Genomic DNA, 20,586 nt, shown 5'->3' on the forward strand with positions numbered 1-20,586 from the left:
TATTACGAGTTTTAGGACCTGCATGAAATCTTGGATCTCTAGTTTACTTAGCCCACTATATGTTTTTAGGTTTTTTGTATTATGGGAAGGAGTTTTTTGGTTTTGATACTGGGATACATGTTATAAATATCGAATGAGTGAAGGGTGTGAAATGGTTGTATTTCAAATTTATTCAGTTTTTCGATTAGTTCGATGGTGTTTTTTACGGATTTTTTCGACTGAAATTTGTAGTTTTTACTAAGAAATTTTTGTATGAATTGGGCAAATTTGTATAATGGGCTAGGTCTATAGTTGATGACGGGGCATATGGGGACGCCGGTCTTATGGATTTTGGGGAGAGCTTTAGCGGTAAGCAGGTCGGGGTTCATATTAATTAATCTCGTTTTTTCTTGTTCTGTAAAAAGAAATGATGTGTTTTTTAAAGTTTGTTTTAGGAGACGTAGGATTTGCTGTGTCGGATCTTTTTTGACTATGGAGAAAGAACCATTATTGAAAAAACTTTTTGTTTTTTTGATATAATCGTTTTTATCCATGATGACCGTTGTATTGCCCTTATCGGCTTTTGTGATGATAAGGTTGTGAACTTTAATTTTCTTCGCGAGTTTTGTAATGTGTTCTCATTCTGCGAAGGTTTTGTTATGTGAACTAATATTAGTGGGAGTTGTTTTGTTTTTTAGGTTATTGATTTTGTTTAAAGTTCGTTTGACATCCAATCTAACCTCATCTTGTGTGTATAAAGGCATTTTATTTATGGCTGTTTCGGATTCTATGACTAGTGTGGTAGCCATATTAACTTTATTTGGATTAGGCCAATTGTGTTTTGGTCCTTTTTCGAGGATCTCGTTTTCCTTGTCTGAAAGTGTTATTTTTGTTAAGTTAGCTACTGGGGGATGGAAATGTTCTATTAAAGACTCTAGGTTACGGGTACTCGATTCGTTAGGAATTATTGTAGTTGGACTATTTAACCTTGCATTATTTTTAAGAATATTAAGTTTCTTCTCATGTGTTGCTTGTTTTTGTTCAAGTATATTGAACAGTTTATCCGCAATTTTAGTTTGGAATATATCCCATTGAGTTTAGGAAAGTAAATGTGCTGTCTCAAGGTGCGTCTCATATAGTTTGTTATTTAAGAAAGATTTTTTCTTGTATAAGAATCTTCTTTCATTTTTAAGCCAGATTTTATTTACCTTGGCTTGGGTTTTCGAGTGTTGAGGAGATTTTCGTAGTAATTTTTTTCGAGTTAGTTTTAAGAAAGTTCAGAGTTAAATTGTATAATAAACATTGTTTTAAGAAGCGAATCTTTATTCTTATACAAATGATGGACTGCTTTTCTCCTTAAAGGCTAGAAGAAAATGAGTAAAATATGATGATGTGATGTGACACATAAAAGCGTAGTAGTTTGATGGGTGAGTCTTGTGCATAAAATTGGTCTAATGCTTTGAACATAAAAGTCTCAATGTGATAATAAAACGATGTAGTAAAAAATGTTAATGTTTGGTTAATGTTGTCTTTAGTCTATGTTTACATTTGTTAATGATGCATAGACTAAAGACAACATTAACCAAAGAAAGACCTAACCCTGCCCTATTCGCTACCTTCACCTTTAACGAAAACATACACAGTGTAACGAACCTTTTCAAGAAACATAATATTAAGATTTCGTACAGAACCAGCAATAGAAACATAGATATAGTTCACAATTCTAAATCAATTAACAGATCCTACATTTACGCAAAGTCAGGTGTTTACCGTTTTCAATGCAATAACTGTTTTTCCTCATACATCAGACAGACCAGGCGCACCTTCAAAGTCAGATACTTAGAACACGTCAATGCCATCAGATATAATAGATTTTCTGCAATAGGCCAACATATACATGACTTACAGCATAATTTTTACTACCATAGAACAAGACCTAGAAATTCTCAAAAACATAAATAAAGGCCCTTTACTCGACGTTATGGAGAACTGTTTCATTCACCTAGACCAATTTTTTAACCCTAACATAAATCTTAACGAAATTTCAGAAAAATCCAATATCCTTTTCGACTTCCTAAACGGTATCTTTAGAGATATAAAAACCACGGGAGGAAAATCGATCTTTCACGCTCTCCACAGCACTCTTTTACGTCCCACACCACTACCACTCCGCCCTCCTGACCCGCCTCCCTACCCCTCTCCTCTCCCCTTCCCCCTTCCCCCTCCCCCCTCCCCTTTCCACCCCTCTATCTCTACCTTTCTTACTTAGTCACACCCATCTCACTTGTCCACAACTCTTCTCACACTACACACACAGCACGCTGAACAAGGTGAGTCTCATATCTTATCATCCTTGGCCGCGACTCCATTTAGATTTCCATTTCACTAAATTAGTTTCTCTTTCCTTTCTTTTAAGATTCACCACTCTTGTTGAGCTGAGACTAATTTGAAGATCAACCTTATTCAATCGCTTAACATCAGGTGTCCCGGCCTTGACAAAATATTTTTGTTGGTCTCGCCAACCTCATATGACATCGGACCTGGACTTATCTGTCTTAATTGAACAACAACAGAAGAGTGGACAATTTTACTACATTGTTTTTACTACATCGTTTTATTATCACTTTCAGACTTTTATGTTCAAAGCATCAGTACAATTTTATGCACAATACTCACCCATCAAACTACCACGCTTTTATGTGTCACATCACATCATCATATTTTACTCATTTTCTTCTAGCCTTTAAGGAGAAAAGCAGTTCATCATTTGTATTCAGCCATGCAAGAGTCATTTATGCAATTTTTATGATATGTAGTTTGCCCATTTGTGATTTTTGTAGCTGATGATGACGCAATAAGCGTCGAAACCGGTTCTGATAATATAATAAATAATTGTTGTGAACATCTTATGCAGCACGTTTTGTATTGGAAATGTTGAACCTTCCTTAATTCTAATTGTGAATCTCAGTTCAAAACGGGAAAATGACGTTTTTAACTTATAGTGACAAAGCTAACCAAGCAAAATTTAAAGCCCATCAATACATGGGCCTAAGAATAAAGATTGCAAAACTGGGCAAGGACATTCGCTTCTTAAAACAATGTTTATTATACAATTTAACTCCGAACTTTCTTAAAACTAACTCGAAAAAAAATACTACGAAAATCTCCTCAACACTCGAAAACCCAAGCCAAGGTAAATAAAATCTGGCTTAAAAATGAAAGAAGATTCTTATACAAGAAAAAATCTTTCTTAAATAACAAACTATATGAGACGCACCTTGAGACAGCACATTTACTTTCCTAAATTCAATGGGATATATTCCAAACTAAAATTGCGGATAAACTGTTCAATATACTTGAACAAAAACAAGCAACACATGAGAAGAAACTTAATATTCTTAAAAATAACGCAAGGTTAAATAGTCCAACTACAATAATTCCTAACAAATCGAGTACCCGTAACCTAGAGTCTTTAATAGAACATTTCCATCCCCCAGTAGCTAACTTAACAAAAATAACACTTTCAGACACGGAAAACGAGATCCTCGAAAAAGGACCAAAACACAATTGGCCTAATCCAAATAAAGTTAATATGGCTACCACACTAGTCATAGAATCCGAAACAGCCATAAATAAAATGCCTTTATACGCACAAGATGAGGTTAGATTGGATGTCAAATGAACTTTAAACAAAATCAATAACCTAAAAAACAAAACAATTCCCACTAATATTAGTTCACATAAAAAAACCTTCGCAGAACGAGAACACATTACAAAACTCGCGAAGAAAATTAAAGTTCACAACCTTATCATCACAAAAGCTGATAAGGGCAATACAACGGTCATCATGGATAAAAACGATTATATCGAAAAAACAAAAAGTTTTTTCAATAATGGTTCTTTCTCCATAGTCAAAAAAGATCCGACACAGCAAATCCAACGTCTCCTAAAACAAACTTTAAAAAACACATCATTTCTTTTTACAGAACAAGAAAAAACGAGATTAATTAATATGAACCCCGACCTGCCTACCGCTAAAGCTCTCCCCAAAATCCATAAGACCGGCGTCCCCATACGCCCCATCATCAACTATAGACCTAGCCCATTATACAAATTTGCCCAATTCATACAAAAATTTCTTAGTAAAAACTATAAATTTCAGTCGAAAAAATCCGTAAAAAAACACTATCGAACTAACCGAAAAACTGAATAAATTTGAAATACAACCATTTCACACCCTTCACTCATTCGATATTAATAACATGTATTCCAGTATCAACACCAAAAAACTCCTTCCCATAATACAAAAAACCTAAAAACATATAGTGGGCTAAGTAAACTAGAGATCCAAGACCTCGTGCAGGTCCTAAAACTCGTAATACTTAACAACTATTTCGCATTTGACAAATGCATTTACCAACAGGATGGACTGGCTATGGGGTCGCTGGCCTCAGGAATTTTGGCTGAAATTTACATAGATTTCCTAGAAGACACTGCAATTAATACCAATAACATTTTTTCAAATATACACTTCTGGTCTAGATATGTCGATGATACTCTGGTTATTCTAGATGACAGAACGGTTAATGCAGCTACCACCCTTAATAACTTAAACAAGATAGATTCTAATATAAAATTCACATTAGAATCAGAGTCCAATAACTCAATCAACTTTTTAGATCTTACAATTAAGAGACTTCCTTCTTCTTTAGAATACAATATCTACAGAAAACCAACCCAAACAGCGACTACTATCAGAAAAGACTCCACACATCCACACGCACATAAATGCGCCACTTACTATAGTATGGTAGACCGTGCACTAAAAATACCGTTATCCAAGGAAAACCTAAAGAAGGAATTGAACACCATTCGTGCCATTGCTAAATTCAACGGTTATGAAATGAAATGGCGTATGGCTTTTTAGTGCCGGGAGTGTCCGAGGACATGTTCGGCTCGCCAGGTGCAGGTCTTTTGATTTGACTCCCGTGGGTGACCTGCGCGTCGTGATGAAGATGAAATGATGATGAAGACGACACATACACCCAGCCCTTGTGCCAGCGAAATTAACCAATGAAGGTTAAAATTGCTGACCCTACCGGGAATCGAACCCGGGACCCCTGCGGCCAAAGGCCAGCACGCCTCATTAACAAATGTAAACATAGACTAAAGACAACATTAACCAAAGAAAAACCTAACCCTGCCCTATTCACTACCTTCACCTTTAACGAAAACATACACAGTGTAACGAACCTTTTCAAGAAACATAATATTAAGATTTTGTACAGAACCAGCAATAGAAACATAGATATAGTTCACAATTCTAAATCAATTAACAGATCCGACATTTACGCAAAGTCAGATGTTTACCATTTTCAATGCAATAACTGTTTTTCCTCATACATCGGACAGACCGGGCGCAGCTTCAAAGTCAGATACTTAGAATACGTCAATGCCATCAGATATAATAGATTTTCTGCAATAGGCCAACATATACATGACTTAAAGCATAATTTTTACTACCATAGAACAAGACCTAGAAATTCTCAAAAACATAAATAAAGGCCCTTTACTCGACGTTACGGAGAACTGTTTCATTCACCTAGACCAATTTTTTAACCCTAACTTAAATCTTAATGAAATTTCAGAAAAATCCAATATCCTTTTCGACTTCCTAATCGAAGTCTTTAGAGGTATAAAAACCACGGGAGGAAAACTGATCGTTCACGCTCTCCACAGCACTCTTGTACGTCCCACACCACTACCACTCCGCCATCCTGACCCGCCTCCCTACCCCTCCCCTCTCCTCTCCCCTTCCCCCTCCCCCTCCCCTTTCCACCCCTCTATCTCTACCTTCGTTACTGAGTCGCACCCACCTCACTTGTCCACAACTCTTCTCACACTACACACACAGCACGCTGAACAAAGTGAGTCTCATATCCTATCATCCTTGGCCACGACTCCATTTAAATTTCCATTTCACTAACTTAGTTTTTCTTTCCTTTTTTTAAGAATCACCACTCTTGTTAAGCTGAGACTAATTTGAAGATCAACTTTATTCAATCGCTTAACATCAGGTGTCCCGGCCTTGACAAAATCTTTTTGTTGGTCTCGCCAACCTCATATAACATCGGACCTGGACGTATGTGTCTTAACTGAACAACAACAGAAGAGTGGACAATTTTACTACATTGTTTTTAGTACATCGTTTTATTATCACATTCAGACTTTTATGTTCAAAGCATCAGACCAATTTTATGCACAATACTCACACATCAAACTACTACGCTTTTATGTGTCACATCACATCATATTTTACTCATTTTCTTCTAGCCTTTAAGGAGAAAAGCAGTCCATTATTTGTATTCAGCCATGCAAGAGTCATTTATGCAATTTTTATGATATGTACTTTGCCCATTTGTGATTTTTGTAGCTGATGATGACGCAATAAGCGTCGAAACCGGTTCTGATAATATAATAAATAATATGTTGTGAACATCTTATACAGCACGTTTTGTATTAAAAATGTTGAACCTTCCTTAATTCTAATTGTGAATCTCAGTTCAATACGGGAAAATGAAGTTTTTAACTTATAATTAACAACTGCTATCGGCCACGTTATTTACACATTTATTACGAAAACTTGTTATCCTCTTTCATCCAATTTTCTTTAGAGAACAGCAGTCGTTGGATATTACTAATCGACTCTAACATCGCCTTTGAATGTTGATAAGAAAGCTCACAAATGCACATAGTGAGAAAACTATACCGTATCAAATATGATCAATCGCATTTTGTGGCAAACGTTTCAGTTTCCTTATTCAACAGCGTCACCTATCCTAACTTAACCGTACTGTACATATGATGAAAACATACTTCAAGCGCCACTAGAGAAATGATAACCTTCTCGCTATAAATTTACATGATAATCACCTTTCTGTAACTTAAACAGATGCAAAAAAAATTTAAACTAACCTCTGAAATCAATTATGCACTCTACCATATCTCGAGGTGTATCCCATTTTTACTTAATTGCAGTAATTACAATTAAGCGATCGTTTAGTCAGCCTTTATTTTTAATGAGTTAAGAACTGTTATCAGACATGTTATTTACGCATTTATTACGAAAATATGTTCTTTTTTTTAATTTTATTTATGGAATAGCAGTCGATGAGTATTACTAACAAACTCCAACATCGCCTTTGAATGTCGACGAGAGAACTCGCTAGTGAACATAGCGAGGAAATGATACCGAAGATAATCAGTTGCATGCAACATAATCGCTGAGGTGCATACATATTGGTAATGGAAAAAATCACGTGCACTTAATCGCTCGTAATAACGGATGCGTCAGTGATAGGTCTCTTGCTGTAACCAAAGGATAATACACAGTTTAATATAGGAATTTTGAAGGGACAGCAGAACATTGTCGGTATAACGGTGTTCTCGTTATATGCCGTGCTCACTATAGCAGACTTCTACTATACTTCAACATCATTACCTAACTTGCTTGCTAATATTACTTCATTCAAAACATATTTCATTATTTATAATCTCATTTTATATCACTCTATACCAAACCCCCAATCCAATCGCAAGAATTTCTACCACTTAATCTCTCTTCACCAACCTTACCACCTCTCAGTTTTTTCAATCACTCTAAACCCTGACTCTTATTAACTTGCAATCACAATCTTTCCTTATTTACAGTCACACTTCCCCTTATCTCATCTTTCTCTTCCACTGCCTCAATAAACCAAAGCATCTTTCATTATTTACAATCTCATTTTATATCACTCTATTGACACTTCTATACTATACTACAATCACTCTTACCTTCACTTATAATCACTATTCATTTCAAATACAATACACCTCCCATCTGATATCTCAACTATCTCATTATATAATCATTTACAAATCACATTACAATTTCACCATTAACTTATTTACTCTTAACCACCACCAATACAATCTCATTAAACTTAAGACCAAACTCCATCCACCTTTCAATCACCCTTCATTATATCACCAAACTCTTTAACTTAATCATTCTTATCCACCAGATATCATTTCCTATCCTACTTGCTAATCATTATTCACTCTTCTATACAACTATTTACAGCACTATACCAAACCTCCAATCTAATTGCAACAATTTCTATCACTAAATCACTCTTCACCAACCTTACCACCTCACAGCTTTTACAATCAGTCCATTACCTTATTTAATAACATTAACTTTTTACTTCTCGTTACTATGCAATCATCACTTTTATCTTTCTTTCGCCACATATCCTTTAGACTCCTGCTTCTGCTTTTGTTCCAAACTACATTTTTATGAACTACCTCCTTCAGGCCTTCGAAATCACTCCACATGTGTTTTATACATTCTTCCAAATTCTATTCTCTTGCTGTTGCCCACTGTCTTTTCCTTTTCACTATTCATGTCCACTCTGGCATTGTGTTCTCTTACCTGCCTTTCCACTGATCTCGACGCTATACTAAGCTCGCTCACCCCACTGCTTCCTTTTGTTCACTTTCCTTCCTTTCCTCCGATCTCGACGCTATAATAAGCTCACTCAACTCGCTACTTCCATTTGTTCTTTCCTTGTCACTATGCCCGTCTTCTACAGCGCTGCCTTCTATTACCTGTCTTTCTTCCACTCTCGACCCCATCACTTCTTCCTGCTTCAGACTCTCTTCATTTGCCCTTAATTTTGTCACTGTCCAAAATCTGAACCAACTACCATTGGTTACCACTAATTCCTGTCCCCTAATGTGCACTCTTAATCCTTGCATTCTAGCCCTCACTAAATGTTTCTGTAGGATTTTTAGATTCTTATTCCCTTCTCTTTCCATGTCTCTCTTTATCCAGATTTTTTCACTCTGTAGATTACCTGTGTTTCTTATCACTACCGGGGGAGTTGGCCATGCGGTTAGGGGCGCACTGTTGTGAGCTTGCATCCAGGAAATAGTGGGTTCGAACCCCTCTGTCGGCAGCCCTGAAGATGGTTTTCCGTGGTTTCCCATTTTCAAACCAGGCAAATCTTAATTAAGGCCAGGGTCGATTCCTTCCCACTCCTAGCCCTTTCCTATCCCATCGTCGCCATTTGACCTATCTGTGTCAATGCAACGTAAAGTAACTAGCAAAAAAGCAATTCTTATCACTGTATTAGCCATCAGTGTTGATAACAACTTCACTTTTATAGGCCTGTTACCATGCGCTTTCCCTATCCTTTCTGCATCATCTATATTAATTTCGATGAAGTTGATCTTCATTTTGTTCTGGATGACATCCACAACTTTATAAATTGTCCCCACTTTGTCCTCTCCATTTTCTTCTGGCACTCCATATATAAATAAGCATTTCTTCCTGCATTCCTGACTACTGTCTTCTATTTCTACCTTCAGCTTCAACACCTTCTCTTCCATATTTCTTATTTTCTCTCTGAGTAACACAATTTCTCTCTCGTTATTTCCCACTTTGGTCATTGTTTCATCTGTTTTTTTTCTGGATCCATTGCCTCATATTTTTGAACTCTTTCACTTGTTCCTATATCAAATCTGTTCAAATGGGCAAACTTCTTCCACAACCTCCTTTACCACCCTCCTCATGACATCCACATCTTCCCAGCTTATGTTGTCACTAGAAATCAGGCCGGAGTTTGCTTCCATGCCCCCTATAACTAGCAGAACCATAATCACCGCTACCACCAACGTCATCTCACCCTTCATTCCCATTCCCACTTTACCTCCCTCTCTTTTGGCTGTTTCCTTCTCCCTTTTCCCCTGCCATCTTCCAGTAATTACCCGATATTGTTATACACCAATCATCTTCCTTGTCACTCTCCACCTCCCTCTTGCTAGACTGTGCTGGAATCCTGTTCTGGATACAATTTCATGGAGTTTTTCAATGGATGCAATCGCTTCCTGTCTGTTATTGGATAACAATGCTAAGACACTGGCAAAGGCCAAACACTGCAAATTAATTTTGTTTTCATGTAATCTGCCTAGGGTTATTCCTTTAACTTATTTTTCCCAAGTCCTAATCACTTTTTCCAAAACAAGATTAAACAATAAAGGGGACAACCCATCTCCTTGTTGGACTCCTGTTTTAACATCAAATGATTTGACAATTTCCCTAAGAATTTAACCTTGGAAGTGATGCCTGTTAGTGTTTGCATGATTAATTCTCTTGTTTTCCTGTCTGCTTTGAATTCTTCCAGTGCACAGTAAAGTGTCGGTCTAACTGTAGAATCATACCGTATGCCTTTTTGAAGTCCACAGAAGTAATCACCATTTGTGTACTTTTACAAATTTGTAAGATGGTCTTGAGTTTATGAATCTGTTTTGTGCACGACCTGCTTTCCTGAACCCTGCCTGATATTCTCCAATCAAATGATCTGTTTGCATTTCAAGTCTCTTGAGTAGGAGTTTTGAAAGAATTTTGTAGGTGACTGCTAGAAGGAAAATACCTCTGTAGTCATTCATGTCAGTTTTATCCCCTTTCTTATGTGATGGGTGAATTATTGCACACTTTCAGTCTTCATAAATTGTTTCACTGGCCCAGATATCTGTAAGAATTTTATGGATTTTCTGAGCGAGATTTCTGCCACCTAGTTTCCACATTTCAGCAATTATTCCATCTTTCACTGGAGCTTTTTTTAACTCATGTATTATTTGTTCAATTTCTTCTACTGTAGGAGGCTCTGAATCTGGATTTGGTTCTGATGTTTCAAAAGTGAGTTGGTCAGTAGGAGGTTCGTAGTTTAGAAGGTCTTTGAAATGAGCTGCCAAAAGTTTACAGTTTTCTTCATTATTTGTTTCTGAAGTCCCATCCAGTCGTTTAAAACATAGAGTGGGTGTTCTATAACTCATCAGTTCTTCTTTAAAGGTTCTGTAAAAGTTCCTAGTGTTGTTTGTCTTGAATTCTTGTTCGATTTCTTCCAGTCTGATCTAACCATAGTGATGTTTTGGAATCTTATAATCTTTGATGTCTCTGTCTGTATTTTAATGAAGGCATGCCACTTCTCTATGGTTTTCTGTGAATTCCAGTCTTGCCATGCTTTTAAGCGAAGTTCTAACGCATCATTCCACCACTGATGTTTACGTTTCTTCGGTGGCATGTTAGTGCACTTGGATGCTTTTACAAGTTCGTCTTTAAGTTCTGACTAACTAGTAGCATTTTGCTCAGAGATATTGGGCAGGAAAGAGCTTGAGTTTTGCTTCAGAATCTCTGGGTTGATGCATGAATTTCGCTGTGATCAACATTTGGGTCTGTTAGCTTGAAACTTCACTTTGATTAGAGATGGTGGTGATCAAAGTCAATGATACCATTCTTGACTTTTACATTTATAATCTCCTTCTGGTTTTTCTTTGTAATAGCCACATAGTCTATCTGATATTCTCCTAAATCTATGTTCGGGACCTCCAGGTTTTTTTCTTCTGTGGGCGTGCTAGAAAATGGGTTGACATTAGTTTCAGATCAAAGGTCTCACCGAAGTTGATTAATCTTTCTATATTTTTATTGATTCTTTTATGGGCCGGGTTGAGTCCTACGGTGGCTTTGTACCTCTTTTCCTTGGCTATTTGTGCATTGAAATCTCCCATCAAGATTTTGATATGATGTTTAGGATTTTGAGCTACTGTTTCTTCTAGAAGTTCCCAGAATTCTTCCACCTTTTCTGGATCTTTTTGGTTGTAATTATTTGTAGGTACATGAGCACTGATTAGTGAATAAGCTTTGTTCCCTGATTTGATTGCTAGCGCTGAAATTTTTTCAGAGGAAGATGTGAAACTCATAACAGAATTTATGATATTCTTTCTTACCGCAAACCTGGTGCCAAATTGCAGTGGTGTGTTAAGGACTGGAATTGCTGGTTTACCTTTGTATATTCTGTAGTTGCCTTATTCAAAGTGATTTTAATCCGTATACCTGGTTTCTTGATGAGCTAAAATTTGGATATTTTGTCTGTCCAACATGTCTGTTAATTGCTTCAATTTACCAGTTTTGAGACGTGTATTGATGTTGATGGTGCCAAGAAAATGCTCGCATTTGGGACGAAGAGATTTGGGAAGCACCGATACATTCCCGTCTGATGTTCTTGGTCTCCCAGAATCCAATGACCGAGAAAACCTAGTGCAATCGGTAGGGTCTGCGGTAGTTTCTTTGTCAGCTGACATTTCCATCATGCTAAAAGGCTGAAAGTAATGGGGAGACCGCCAATTGTCGATCTTGATGTTACAACTAAGGTAATGAGCCTTAGAGGTTGCCTCAAGATGATTTCTGGCTATTCTACATCTTCTGCTTGTCAGCCACCTCTAATATGTGTTTGGTACACGAGAGCTATTTTATTTCGCTCAAGTTCACCGGCAAGCTGGTTAGGACCCACCTATCCGCCACCTGGGTCGCACCACATGGGAGTATCACCTCTCCCCCTACTACGATAGCATAGTAGGTTCGTGGATTATTATTAGTATCATCATCGGCAGCAGCACAGTGAGCGAATTAGAATCTTCAGAATAGACACCATACTGCTGCCTACTGCAATAGTACATGTTTGCCTGCAATGCAGATGATGAAGAAATCAAGGAGGTGAATGAAGAGATAGAAGAGGTCATGCAATATGTAAAAGAGAGAATTTGTTGAGGGTCTTGTGAATTATCTAAGTTTGAAGACTAGACAGAGAACTACCGTAATAAACGTTGTTGCCTTAATCATGTACACGTGGAACAAGCTACTTAAATACCCCTTTTTATATTGGGTTTTATATTAACACAGAGCATTATGCAAATCTGAGTGTGGCCTGCATTAAAACATCTATTCCCCTCTGGAACACAGTACAATATCATTAGTCAAGCCAACATAAAATCATCACAACACCCTAGGTCAGGACATGAACCCAGGATACATAAGAATGACCATAAGACAGAACCTGCATCATTAATGAATGCAATGGTCACATGTACAACACAACAAAATATTCACATGGCGAATGTAGGTGGCCACAAAACACACTGTGTGAGTAGCCATACTCAGTGTAGCTACTGAGGTTTGAATAGGCAGCTTCCTGCTACTGAGGACAGGACCCTGTAAAACTCCACTAATGATAGGAAAGGAGCTACATACCACCTGACCTGTTATGCTATACATAGTACCGCAACATGACAAATACCATGGTTCTACTTTCCTAGCGATAAGTACTATTGTGAGGGGCCGCTGACTTGGATTTTGCACCCCTTCGACTACAAGTATCATCGATTCAGTATTGTGCTATAGAAGCAGTCCCTTGGTCAGTAATACTATTGTTCTACGCCAGCTTCTATGCATGTGAGGCACTGTGGGTCGGTTCCACTAATCGTTTTAAATTCACATCCATCCAATCCAATCCATTTGTCATTTCATTTTGTACCATTAGGGGCCAATGACCTAGATGTTAGGCCCCTTTAAACAGCAAACATCATTATCACAAGTGGAACAAATATTCCTTATATCACATAGTTGAATTCCTCTTACTTCATAGTGCTACTATCCATGTAGCTTTTTGCATTTAAATCCATTATTCCACACAATTCAGTGAGGCAATACACATCAAATCATACACTCCGTGGCACACTCTGCTGTTTAACAAACCCACATGCACATTTCATTAAGACCTAGACTGCTGGTCCTGTTTCCATATTCTCTTAAAGGCATGCCCTAACATGTATTCCCAGCGACAACGAACAACATGCGACTACAGTATTTCCCCTCTTTTACTCTTTTCAAGCGACCCAAAAAATAATAGGCTAGGAAAATAACAGATAGGGAATCTGCCACCTGGGCGACTGTCCTAAATGCAGATCAGGTCGGTCGGTCAGTCGGTCGGTTTAAATGGGGGGGAAAAGTGTAAATCATGGGAAACAACTTATATATGTGTAAAAGGGCTTTAAAAAAGGAGGAACATGTTACACTAATTCATATTAATTTATAGAGTATTTTAATCTGAATCCTATTATTTACTCCAAATAAAGGTTCAGAGTAAATTAACAGTTGATATTACACTGCCTTTAAATCTGCTCATCCACTGACCAGGAGAAGGGTACTGGCAGGTAGTTAAAATATTGTGTGATATATTATTTTAATCTGGTTATCTTTCTTAGAATAGTTATAATAGAATTCAAAAGCAATACATTTTCTTTCTCTGAAAATAACATTTTAATTATTGGTATCATGCCTATTTGCAGATGGAAAACTACACAGTCATTGCTTCCTAACAAAACAAGGCATCCACATTTCCAGATGAGATCTTCAGTCTTAATGCAGTCAATCATTTGTATATTAAATGCATAGGGTTTTTCTCCTCCTGTGTTTATTTCGTGCTCCTTGTCTTCTACCACCAATATCACCAATATAAAGTTGCTCTTTTTTTGTTTTTGTTTCTCCATTCATAGTATTTCTCCAGTTTCTCTTCTGATTTCTTAAAATTCTCAAATCAAGATTGAAGATCTCTTGTGAACAGCTCTCTCATTCTGTCCCCTGGATGATGCTGGGAAGCAAATCCAATCTCATTAGGGGATCATCTTCTTCCTAAGACGTCGTCTCCAAACAGAGGTAGACGATCCACACGGCCAGCTATGATCCTGACGTTGCAGCTATGCCATGTGAATTTACTGGAATATCTCTCAGGATCTTTAATGCAGTGGTTTCCCGTTGCCTTCTGCATCCTAATGCCGTTGACCAAACTGGATCCTCCGCCTTTGGAAAAATTTCTTGTCCCCAGGACAATAGAGTGCTCTTACCCATACCCGCTCATCCACTCTCAAAGAGACTGTTGGAACTTGGTATAGGGGATTCCTTATAATGGGAGATAATTGGTCCCTTCATTTGTTAGCCGCCTGCATATAAAATATACTTTTTATATGCAGTCGTTGCCCCCTCTCTACTGCGGGGAGGTGAATGTCAGGATTGAAACAAGGACCAAATAGCATTTCCTTGTTTCTCTGGTTCTTTAGAGAGGGAGGGGATCATAAGAAAGGGATTTTGAAGAACTGCAATTGATGAAGGAAAAGCATGTCTATAAAAATGACAGTCTGAAGATATAAAGTTTGTCCATTGTCTTTTAAGTTTTCGAGTTTGTTCTTAAATTCTTTTCTGTTGCTAACTCTGCCTACAATAACTAGTCATTGTCCCATGTTCATTGTCTTTTACTATCACTCTAACACCCCTTTCCCCCCCTCCTTTTCTTTCTCCTGAACAAGCTGTGCTTGCCCACTGTGTTTATTCTTTATGAATGTTCTTATCCTCCTTCCTAGCTTCCTGCTTTTAAGTATGTTTAATCAGAAATGGGCGTTGTGTAGAAGTGGCAAGTGAGAACGCATCCACTGTACTTCAGGTTCCCAGTGTGTTTCTACAATTCATTTCTATGTAGCAATGTGACCCAAGAACTACTTTACTTTTTGATGATTCTGCAGCAAATGATATGGTGGTTCTGTTCATGACTCTGCAGTTTCCATAATTATCCTTGAAGCATTTACTCTACCACATATTGAGATTGGCAACAAAGTCTTTCCAGGATATAAGGCTTTGTCATAAACAGCACTCTTTTAATATTCACTAGACTCACTGTTGTAACACATTCACAGACTGATACTTTCAGTAGAAGTCCGCTACAGCGAATACGACATATAACGAGAACTCCGCTATAGCGACGATTGTTTTCTGTCCCTTCAAAATTCTTATATCCTTCGGTTACAGTGAGAGCCCTATCACTGACGCATCCGTTATTATGAGCAATTAAGCGTGCACGATTTTTTCCGTTACTGATATTTATGCACCCCAGCGATGATATTGCATGAGATCGATTACCTTCGGCATCGTTTCCTCGCTATGTGCACTAGTGAGTTCTCTCGTCGACATTCGAAAGCAATGTCGGAGTCGATTAGTAATACCCGGCGACTGTTGTTCTGTAAAGAAAATTTGAAATGAAAGAGAACATATTTTCGTAATAAATGCGTAAATAACGTGTCCGATAACGGTTGTTAACTCGTTACAAAATTAAGGCCGACTAAACGACTGCTTAATTTTGCGGCTAAATACTGCAATTAAGTAAGAATGGGATACACCTCAAGATATGGTAGAGTGCTTAACTGATTTCAGATGTTAGTTTATATTTTCTCGCGTCTGGTTAAATTACGGAAAGGCTATTATGAAAATTTATAGCGAGAAGGTTATAATTTCTCCACTGGCGCTTGAAGTGTGTTTTCATCATACGTACAGTAAGGTTAAGTTTGGATAGGTGACGCCGTTTGAATAAGAAAACTGAAATGTTTGCAACAAAATGCGATCGATCATCTTCGGTATGGTATAGTTTTCTCACTTTGTGCATTTGCGAGCTCTCTCGTCGACATTCAAAGGCAATGTTGGAATTGTTTAGTAATACCCGTCGATTGCTGTTCTCTAAAGAAAATTCGAAATGAAAGATGATAACACGTTTTCATAATAAATACGTAAATAACGTGGCCAATAGTAGTTGTTAACTCGCTAAAAATAATGACTGAAGTAAACAATATCTTGATTTGAATGTTATATACGGAAAGTAAGTAAGAATGTGATACACCTCACGATATGGCAGAGTACATCACTGATTTCAGAGGATATTTCATATCTTCTTGCGTCTAGTTAAATTTCGGAAAGGCTATTAAATGTAAATTTTTCGGGAGTAGGTTATCATTTCTCTACATGCATTTCAAATATGTTTTCATGATACATATACGGTTATGTTAGGTGACGCCGTTTGAAGAAGAAAACTGAAGTGTTTGCCACAGAAACCTCTGGAGTGATACTGTGTTTCTCCGAATCCAAGCCATTTTTTTTCTCAGAATCTCATGCAAAAACTCAAGGGTTGTCTTGCATTCATGGCCTAACAGTAAGTTAATGGATACCACTGGCAACTACCACAGTAACCACGCTGCTTCTTTTCACACGCACTCAAAACTCGTTGACAAACGACCGGCTCTTTACTATAGCCTACATCGCTAGCCGCGACAACTGGTTGTACAGTGCCTGTGTGTAACGTCACTGGATCTCGGGAAATAGTGAAGAGAGTATGGCGTTCTATTAGCTTCTACAAAAACGTTTCTCAAATCTGCAGAATGGCATCAAAACATGCGAGCCTTCGAATTCTTAGAAAGACCATGGCTACTCAGTGGCAGAGTTATAACGCGTCTATTGTACTTGACGCTCAGTAAAATTAAGTTTTATAGACAGCAGGAATATTTTTGTGATGGATAGTCGTACTATAAAGATACATGGAAAAGATATTGCCGGCAAATTTTCAACGGGTTCTAGTCGAATTTATGATGCCAAATTTACTGTAAGTTAGTTATTAAACACTCGTAAATGTAAAATAATTGTGGAGCCGCAAGAAAAAATGACATAGGCCTAACTAAAGCCAATATTTGGCATTAGCGTGAAGACAAAGAGCTAAAAAAAATGCGTACTGTACAAAAAAATGCATTCAGTGGTCCGCAACAAGGACGCTTTAAAGAAGTCGAAGGTGAAATTGTGAGGTATGTGCACGAAAAACGCAAGGGCGGAATGGCCATACTGTGGCGCAATAAACTTGTTCATTGACTTTCAACGTCCGTGATTAGGCCTATACACCGCTAGCCGCTGAATTTGGCCGAACCCGGCAAGCGAGACGTGCGTGTAGCGGTAGCCGGTTATATCTGACGCTGAGTAAAAGTAACAGTTTTATAGACAACAAGAATAATTTCCTGATGGATCGTCGTATTGTAGAGACACATGGAATAGGTATTGCCGGCAAATTTTCAATGAGTTCTCTTCAGTATTATGATGCCAATTTTAAGTTAATGGTCCTTAAACCCGTGGAAATAAATAATTGCGCAGCCGAAAAAAACGGCATGACGAAAGTTAATGTTCAGCGTCTAAAAATGCGTAGGCCTACTGTACAACAAAGGCATTCATATAATTTTACAAAATACTTTTTGAGCCTGATTTAAATTTTTTAAATGAAAAAGTGGGGTTCATCTTGGATTCGGAGAAATACGGTACTATATTTTTTCAGAATGAAATTAAACATACACTTTCACCTAGTAACGGATTTTGAAAAATAACAAACAAGTAAGCCGGTGTGGATATCATCTGCAGAAACACAAGTTTTGAACAAACTTATTGTCGTTTCATACTGATTTTAATGTATATGGGGGGTTTCCCAACTTTTATTCAAAAATCGGATATAACGGCAATCCGTTATAGCGAGTAAATTTTTTTGCTGTTACGTATTCTCGCTATAACGGACTTCTACTGTACTTGCAACTGGAGCTATGTATAATTTGACTGGAAAATGTTGTTAAATATGAACCATTATAGAAATAGAAATAAGCGTATATAATGCTGTAACTTTGTAACCATTAATTTGAAATACCTGTATTGTTTACAGATCATGAAAGTTGGCTGTCTCTGCTGGGATATGATTTAAGAAGTCTAGCGCCTCAACTCTACCCAGAAAGTCTTCCTGGGGGAGGATTGCTCTCATCAGTTGGATTTGGTGGTTCTTTGGGACCAGTGACTGGAGATCCTGGAAAGACGTTGCTGTCAATCTCAATGCCTCAGCTAATGCTTTCCAGATCATCTATACAATTACGACAAAGTTCCAACTTACCTGCTTTTGGAGTAGCCTCAGGATTTTTAGCCCACTTGGCTGAAAGACGACTGGGTGATGCATCAGCACTCTCCTCGCCTCCTCGTTCCGCTGTTAAGAGAGATGTTTGGCCTCCAAATGACTTCCCAGCAACAAATCCAGCATCTGTGTTTCCATTCCGTCGTCTGGGGGCTGCATCAGATCCACCATTTGGTCGCGGAATAGTGGTTTCTCGTACTCATGATGGGCGTGCGGTTGTCAGTAGTGTACCTGCAGCAAATGCCATATACCGTGATGTATTTACATCAGTATTCAACCAGTCATATATGTTACCATTTACATTTTTAATGCACAATGCACAACAAGATGCATTCTTTTTTGTAAAGGAAGATACATGGCGTGCTGGAGAAGACAGAGGACAATTAAAAAGGCTTGGAGGACAAGTGAATACCACATTTCATGAAAAGGAAGCTGGATCTTCAGAAACAAGTGGAGGGACTGGTAAAGTTGTAGATCTCAAGATACATGGAGCAAGTGCAGTAGTTAATCTTCGGTACGGTACTACACCAGATAAAGAAAAGCAAAGGTTATTACATCATGCTAAAGGACAGGCAGTGAGAAAAGCTTGGCACCGAGAACGAGAAGCCTTGCGGAATAGCTTTGCTGGTGCAGTTGATTGGTCAGCTACTGAGATGGAAGAAATTCTTAAAGTTGGATATGCTTCAAGCTATGATGGTGAATATGTACATGATGTTCAGCGTTATCCAGAATTAGCTGAAGATCCTTTCAATATACGATTTGTTAAGAAATCCACTACATCTACTAATGATTCTAGCAGACGTCGAAGAAAAAAGAGAGATCTAAACAGAAATTCTCGCTTGAGAAGAAATGAGATTATATATTCTGCTGAAGAACTCTTGAACTCACAAGATTCATCAAATTCAACAGAGGAAATAATGCAGTCAATAAATGGACCTTCAAAATTATACTCAAAAAGAACTTGTGTAAATAAAAAACACTGGTGGTTACCATGGACACACCAAAATCCATCCTGCTAAGGAAACAGGGAACCAGACATGAATATATTTTTTTCAGAACTTTAAACATGATTATAAGGTATGTGACGATAAAAGTCAGGAAAAATATCTTATAGATCATCATTCATAGGTTTGAATGCGCAAATTCCGTAAGATTGCCAGAATCCAAAATGCTCATTTGCATTTTTATATAAAACCAGAATTATATTAACACTCGAGCTAAGTGATATACCCAAATTTAATTTTTATACTTCATAATAAAGAATTACTGCCGCACAATGGAGTAGCATGTAGGTTGAATTACAAGGGAGGGTAATGGAAAAGCATTTTTAAAATCAGAATGAGTATCATAAATGTGAATGTAGAATTTGTGAGTCGGTTCCTCACCTTTCTCTTTCATTTTAAGGAGACATTTTGAATTTTAACATGAAGAATCAACCAGCTTTAAAAAGAAAAGGTTATGAGTACCTAATTTGTTGATGGAAAACTAGTGTGTGTCCACTCATCTTTATAAAGATGAAGAAAACCACAGAGAAGAAGACTGATGATGCTAAAGAAAATTATAATTTACCAGAGGTTTAATTATATGACAGGAATTAATCTGAGATGATGACAACATATGAAAGGGCTTTGATATACTAATTTAAATGTGATGAAAATTTAATGACCATAAATGAACAATGGATATGAAATGTTTGATACCATTTAATGTACATGGTGCGTGCGTGTGTGTGTGTGAGTGTGTGTAAGTGTGTATAATTTTTTAAGGATCATTATAAATTGTGTGCCAACTGCACGTGATACCAGAACAAACTGAAGCTTCAAAGTATTTTGTGATGCCAAGAGGATTGTATATATCACCTACCTCTTTGCATTTCAAAAACAAAAAGAGAAATGTGGACAGGTAGAACTACTATTGTACT

The 20,586-nt window shown here is 37.5% G+C and overlaps 1 protein-coding gene across 1 annotated transcript in view; it reads left to right on the forward strand.

Moving 5' to 3' along the window:
- The window catches only part of Ten-a (tenascin accessory), a 596,228-nt gene extending 576,160 nt beyond the window's left edge, over positions 1-20,068 (forward strand). The window contains exon 35 of the mRNA XM_068225631.1: positions 18,426-20,068. Coding sequence (XP_068081732.1) covers positions 18,426-19,684 — 1,259 coding nt within the window. The 3' untranslated portion in view covers positions 19,685-20,068. The remainder of the gene's footprint in view (positions 1-18,425) is intronic.
- Positions 20,069-20,586: the final 518 nt, after the last annotated feature.

Source organism: Anabrus simplex, chromosome 1, assembly GCF_040414725.1.
Source record: "Anabrus simplex isolate iqAnaSimp1 chromosome 1, ASM4041472v1, whole genome shotgun sequence".
Classification (NCBI taxonomy): domain Eukaryota; kingdom Metazoa; phylum Arthropoda; class Insecta; order Orthoptera; family Tettigoniidae; genus Anabrus; species Anabrus simplex.